This window comes from Vanessa cardui, chromosome 26 (assembly GCF_905220365.1).
Source record: "Vanessa cardui chromosome 26, ilVanCard2.1, whole genome shotgun sequence".
Lineage (NCBI taxonomy): Eukaryota > Metazoa > Arthropoda > Insecta > Lepidoptera > Nymphalidae > Vanessa > Vanessa cardui.
Window position 1 is genome coordinate 1,573,472 of NC_061148.1, and position 7,338 is coordinate 1,580,809.

General features: G+C 31.3%; 2 protein-coding genes across 2 annotated transcripts in view; one reads left to right on the top strand and one right to left on the bottom strand.

The window, feature by feature from the left end:
* Nucleotides 1–7,338, top strand: part of LOC124540851 (nephrin) — a 265,139-nt gene that overhangs the window by 227,043 nt on the left and 30,758 nt on the right. The gene's annotated exons all lie outside the window — the stretch shown is intronic.
* On the bottom strand, nucleotides 3,590–6,865 carry LOC124540850 (uncharacterized protein K02A2.6-like). Its single transcript, XM_047118614.1, has 2 exons — nucleotides 5,551–6,865; nucleotides 3,590–4,761 (listed from the first exon to the last, which is right to left on the bottom strand). Exons 1-2 carry the CDS (start codon nucleotides 6,606–6,608, stop codon nucleotides 3,675–3,677), a joined length of 2,145 nt encoding a protein of 714 aa, XP_046974570.1. The 5' UTR covers nucleotides 6,609–6,865; the 3' UTR covers nucleotides 3,590–3,674.

A 7,338-nucleotide genomic window follows, 5' to 3' on the forward strand; every position in this document is an offset into this window, starting at 1 on the left:
TGTGTGTGTGTGTGTGTGTGTGTGTGTGTGTGTGTGTATTTAGGGGCCAGTTGTTGGTTTTCAGTCACTATTTATTTCGAACCAATCTCCGCTTCGAGAATCTATCTAGAAATATCAATCAGAGTATACAAACAGTAGGTTTATTTCTGTCTCCACAGAGTAAATTATTACAGATCATTCATTGCACTTTACTATTGATTAATCAAAGTGTTGCAACTCTTTGAAGTATTTAACACAGTATAATTATCGCTGTTTAACGTACGTATACGTAATATGTTTGTGTGTATACCACACAAGTACAGTCAACGATAATTTGTTTCATTGTGTTCCAGTTTAAGGGTTGAGTGAATATGTGTTATACGGTGAATCATAGCTGGCAACACTGGCTATATAAATGTTGCCAATGCCAAAATCCATGAACAAGACGATTACTTACATTTTAACTAAAGAAAATGTTTGTCGTAAAAATTTAATGTATTTTGAAATCGTTAATTTAAGCGACATTGGTTTGAAAATAGAACGTTTGAAAATAATACATCTAAAAATATTACTAATTAGGCTTAAAACCTTCTTTTACAGTAACACTATTTTGTATTAATAACACACTATATAAATACCTCGATATCCCTAAATCCACAACAGCGCGATTTCTAAGTCATTTTCCCCGCAGAACCACTCTGTGGAACCTTTGAAACCGCCGGAGGTTTTTCCGAACTAATACGACTAGTACCTTCAAGAAAAGAGCGTACTCCTTCCTTAAATGCCGGCAACGTGGCAAAACCCCCGATGTTGCAGATGCTGCCGTTGGCCAAAAATAACATTAAAAAAACAAAGCATCTAAAAATCCAACATTGCTCCCACCCACAATCGAAATCAAGCCATAAGCCGCGTACATGTCTTTGCTACAATAAATCTACGTGTCAAATTTGCTTACTTTTCATTCAAAACTTCATTATATGTGGTCAAACTGCCTATAAAACATATGTTAGTCAAAATAGTTACAATAAAAGCTATCACACAATGCGGGTAGGTGGAATACACATGTGGCAGAATTTCTATGGAATTAGACACATGCAGGTTTCCTCACTATATTTTCCACCGCCAAGTACGGGATGAATAAACACAAATTAAGCACATGAATATTCAGTGGTGCTTGCCTGGGATTGAACCCTCAATCATCGCTTAAGGTGCACGCGTTAAAACCACTGGGCCATCTCTTAATAATATAATAATTACCATTAACATATTTAGTTTCAAACGATATGTTTGCGAATATGAATAAAATATTTAGTTTTAAAATGCTTAGGCTCGAAACTTTAATTTAATTCTTGCATAAATAATATCCAAGGGAAAAGAACAACAAATAATAGCGAGCTACATTAGATTAAATAAGGTTTTAAACAAACATAATTTGAATGTTGAGCCTGCTCCTATTGTAATTATAGTAATGGAAACAATCCAGCCTAAGGCGGACTACAGACTGGCGACAGACATTAGATACTCGCAAATTGGATCTCCTTTTACCCTGAAATAATTTAATTAAAAAAAAAAACTCTTCATATTTAAATTAAGAACATAATTGGCTTCATGTTATGTTCAAAATGATTTGTGAACTTTTATTTTTAATGAATCTTAAAAAAGTAATTACATATAGGACACCTGCCATCTGATAGTAAGTGGTCACCACCGATTGTAGATATTGACACTATCACTACATAGTATGAAACAAAGTCGCTTTCTCTGTCCCTATGTATGCTTAAATCTTTTAAAGTATATAACGGATTTTGATGCAGTTGTTTTTAATAGATAGAGTCATTCAAGAGTAAGGTTTTTGTATATAATACATGGACATTATAGGAAAGTAACACTCATAATTTTAGAAGTTTCTAATGTAATGTCGTGAATAATTCAGCAGTATATTTAGTATCAGTATTGTACTTGTGCGAAGCCGGGGCGGATCACTAGTAAGAAATAAAATATTAAGCATACCTTATATCATCGACTTTGAAAACTAACATTGTATGCCTCTGAACCGTAGTTCTAGTCCTCTTACTGTTTAAGCCGTATTTATATTAAAATTAATATTATATTTTGTATATTTCAACAATGCTTTTTGGTATTTGTTTTGTTAAATTAACTCTAATATTTTACAGTGAAATTAATAATTTGTAAATAAACATACACGGACGTATATATAAACAAAATAAAAGTAATTAAATTTAAATTTAATTAATTTCACAGTTGTCCAATTAGTTAATAATTTTAGCCAACGTCTGGCTTTGTTTGTATCTTTGTGATAATATCATAAACTTAATTATTTTTTATGACAAGATTACGTCATCTTAATAAGAAACAGTAACAATTTATTTATACATTTCACATTAATACCTATTACGTAGGCAAATATATGACTAATATTAAGATTAAAAATTTATATTATGGACAAAATTTAGGTGCATATTGCTCGGAAAATAAATATTAATTATAATAAAAACTAGCGGCCCGCCCTAGCTTCGCACGGGTGTAATACACACATTAGAAGCTACTAAAATAATCAATGTTTCATTACTATATTTTGTATGTTTTATATACAAAAACCTTCCCCTTGAATCATGCTATCTATTAAAAATACCGCATTAAAATCCGTTGCGTAACTTAAAATATCTAAACATACATACTTTAACATTCCAAATAAAATTAATTTATAATAGACATTTAACAAATATGCAACTTGCTATTATTTTTCATCAGGCGCAGAATTATTTTCTAAATAATATGTCGTACATTGGTAACCAACTTTATCCCAACATAATTGAATATAACAATCGTTTGTTTATTCACTAACACTAATTATCTCGTTACAGTTATCTCGCTAATCGGATTAGTTTGTTAATCTTTATATTAAAAGGGTACATGAATATATTAATAGTGTATCAAAGGATTTCGATTTGATTATTTCAATTACAAATTTTAGGTCTAAAAACTATATTCCCTTATTACTAAAGGATTGTTTTAATTCTGTGTAAATAAATTAGTATTTACGGAGAATTAATAAAGGGTAACTTTTGTAAATGTAGCAGTACTGAGTTGAATATTCCTTGCAATGATATGGTTTGTAGTTTTTTGTTCCAAAGCGTTCTCATAGATACATATACAGCAGAATTTCATCCAAAATATATATGTCACATGAAAATAAAGTTTTCTTTCATCACCTGGCAAGAAATATGTACTCTTAATCTAATAATTGAGTGATATTTTCTGTTCAAACCGGCAATCTTAAGTTCTTAGGAATTTTTCTTAATTCGATTAGTTAGGAAATTACTATTTATGAAAAATTAATTATTTAGTAATTCTACTAAGCCCTTTGGATCTACTATCTAATTGTTGTATATTACTTTGACTACCTGGTTTTAATACCTAGTATATACTAAGCGACAAACCTCTTCTCTTACTAGAACACTGAAAATTGGAAGTGAACACTCTCATACTTTTCACTGAGCTCTTTCTTTCGTAAGAAATTTGCCGTCCAGGAGTCATCCTTTACGCTCAAACTTATTAATATGTTTTTAGTAAATAAAATAATTATTCGTAATTTTATAACGCATTTTTATTCCATATATATATTTGTAATGACATAACAATTAATACGTTGCTAAGGAACTAGATTCTATATTCTAAAGGATATGACAGCCCTCCGCCGCAATTTGACGTTCTATTAAAGGTGCCGAAAGCATTTGGTCGACATGTCGACGTATTATCTCGTTTTCATCTGTGACTATTTGATAATGTAATGTTCCTAGTCGCTTTTGAATTGTTCCAAAAATCCACTTTTTATTTTTACCGTATACTCGAACTTGTACTCTGTCCCCCTCTTTAAATTGTTTATTTAAAATTATGTTTTCTTTTAATTGTACTCTAGTATTCGTATCTCTTTCAAATATTGTATGTAAATATGTCCTTATATTTCTGCCAAACATGAGTTCGTATGGACTCCGCCCGCATACCCCCGGGGTTCGTCGCAAGCAACACTTGACTGTAATTATTTTATCTATTAAGGTTCCTCGTTCCTGTTCCATAGTTTTTAATCTTCTCTTTATTGTTTGAACGAATCGTTCCGCTTGTCCATTAGTTGCTGGGTGATAAGGAGCTGAAGTCCTATGTAACACTCTTTGCTCAGTGAGAAAGTTTTTGAATTCATTTGATGTAAATTGCCGGCCATTATCAGATACTAAAATGTTAGGAGCTCCAAAAGTTGAGAAAAGATCTTTTAATTTTTGTATGCACCATGAACTTGTAATAGTTTTCGTAGGAATTATTTCAACCCATTTAGAATATGAGTCTACGATAACAAATAGGTAATGTCCATAAATTGGTCCAGCAAAATCAATATGTATTCGCTGCCATGGTTCTGTAGATTCTTCCCAATGGTGTATTTCAACTTTTTTAGGTTCGTTCAATTGTAGTCTGCATGATCTACACGATTTAACTTTATTTTCTATATCTTTATCGATATTTCTCCAATAAACAAAACTTCGAGCCAACAATTTCATTTTAACTACACCAATATGTCCAGTATGTAACTCGTTTAACACAATATCTCTCAAACCTTTTGGAATAAATACTCGTGTACCTTTAAGTATGCAGCCATCTTGCATTGTTAGCTCATTATTATTGTAGCCAAAACTTCTTAGGTTTTTACCTGTTTGTAGTGCTTGTAATATCGGTTGTAATTCTTCGTCATTAATTGTTTCAGATTTAATTTTCTCTATGCTAATTTGTAATGTACTTATCTGTTGTAATTGATATATACTGTGTTGGTCTCTTTTACTGTCATTGCTCTGTTCGACGGGAAATCTAGATAAATAATCAGCATTTGAATGTCTTTCTGAACTTCTGTATTCGATTTCGTAATCAAACCCAGACAAGAAGTGAGCATATTGAAATAATCTCATAGTACTCATTGTAGGTAAGGTTTTATGTGGATGGAAAATTGTTGTGAGAGGTTTGTGATCTGTAACTAAAATAAATTTTCGACCGTAGCAGTAATGAAAAAATTTTTTTAAACCCCAGAATATAGCTGTAGCTTCCTTGTCAATTTGACTATAATTTCTTTCACTTGATGATAAGGTCCTTGATGCAAAAGCTATAGGTCTCTCTGTTCCATCTGGTAGTCTATGTGACAAAACTGCACCCAAGCCCTTAGGTGATGCATCGGTAGCTAGCACTAACGGTTTATTCTTATCAAAATGAATCAAACATCTTTCGTTTATTATTTCTTCTTTTATTTTCTTAAAGGATTCTTCGCAAGAACGTGACCAACAAAATGGAACTCCCTTCTTAAGTAGTTCATTTAATGGATTTGAAATAGTAGCTAAATTTGGTATAAATTTATTGTAATAATTTGTCATGCCAATGAAAGTTCTCAACTCATTTACATTAGAAGGACGTTCTGTACTTGTAATTGCTTTTACTTTTTCTTTACTTTTATGTAACCCGTCCTTATCAATTATGTGTCCTAAATATGAAACACTTTGCTTAAAAAAATTGCATTTCTCTTTATTCACTCTGAGATTATTATCCTTCAGTCTTTGTAGTACTTGATGTAATCGTTGTAATAATTCTCCTTCTGAAGAACCTTGAATTATAATGTCGTCGAAAAAACATTTAACTCCTTCCAATCCTTGTAAAATTTTATCCATAAATTTTTGCCATAAATTTGGAGCAACTTTTACCCCAAACATTAATCTGTTTACTTTGTATATGCCTTTGTGTGTACTCAACGTTTGTAACAATGCACTCTCTTCATCCATTTCCATATTTAAATAAGCTTGACTAATATCTAGAGTACAAAAAATTTTACCTCCGTTCATCTCTGAAAATATGTCTTCTATTACTGGAATTGGGTATTTTTCATCTTCTATGACCTTATTTAATGTAATTTTGTAGTCCGCGCATAATCGAATACTACCGTTTGGTTTTACTATGGGAACAATAGGAGTACCCCATTCGCTATGATCTATTTTTGTTATTATCCCTTGTTCACAAAGTCTTTCTATTTCATTATCGATCTTTGATTTCAAGGCGTATGGAACTCTTCTAGGTTTGATGAAAATTGGTTGTACATTTGTTTTTAGATTGAGATGGGCTTGGAAATTTGGTATTTTTCCAATATCCGATCTAAATACAGATGTAGAATATTCTTCTAATAACTGGTCTAACTTAAGGCTCTGATCAGTACAATCTATTGAATGTAAGTTAGCGATGTCTACTTGTAACTCTTTCATCCAACTTCTTCCGAAAATTGGATCAACATTCTTGTTAATAATGTATAATTTTCCATAAAATCTTTGATTATCATAGTAACAACGAACGTATGCTACTCCAATAGGTTTAATAATTTCTCCTGTATAAGTTTTCAATTTTATATCTGTTTTAAAAATTTTCCTATTTATTTGTAACTTTTTATAGTCGTTTAAGGATATCGAAGACAATGCAGCACCCGTATCAAATTCCATTTTTATGTTTCTATTTTCTATATTTACTGTTATCATATATTTATCCACAATTTCACCATTGATAATATTGATTTCACCTAAGTCTTCATCCATTTTGTTATTTACCTGTTCCTCTATTTGATTGGCCTCATTTCTTCTTTTTAGACATACTTTAGCTAAGTGACCTTTTCTACCACATTTATAACAAGTATCATGTAATGAACGACACGTGTTAGCTCTATGTCCTATTCTTCCGCAACGGAAACAGGTTCCTTTTAAATCTTCAATTGTTAATGTATCTCTCTTACTCGTTTTGTTTAACGTTACGTTATTTCTGGAAGGTGTTATTTTGTTTACAATTCTGTTGTTTTCTTGACTTGGAATATTAGTCATGGCGGCATTATCTACCTTACCCATTTCTATTGATGCCGCGATTTGTATTAGTTCTGAAAATTGTAATTTTTCTTTTTCTTGTAATATCTTAATACGTATATCTCCATCTTTTAATCCTCTTATAAATTGTAGTGATAGAAAATTTTCTGAAATATTCTGTTTGCAGTTTTGACAGTTAAATTCACAGTAAGATGAGAGTCTTTTTAATTCTGATGCGTAGATAGTTACCGTCTCGTTGTGTGATTGAAGACGTGAAATAAAATTGTGTTGCATCGCCCACACGCTCGGTTTTGGATCAATGTAATCTTGTAATATTTTAATAAGGTCTTCATAGCATTTATCGAGAGGATCTTCAGGTGAACATAAGTCACATACTTTTTCGTGTAACTCTGGAGAAAGTGTGGACAGTAATGTATAAACCTTCATTCTCGTATCGTTAATATTATTCATT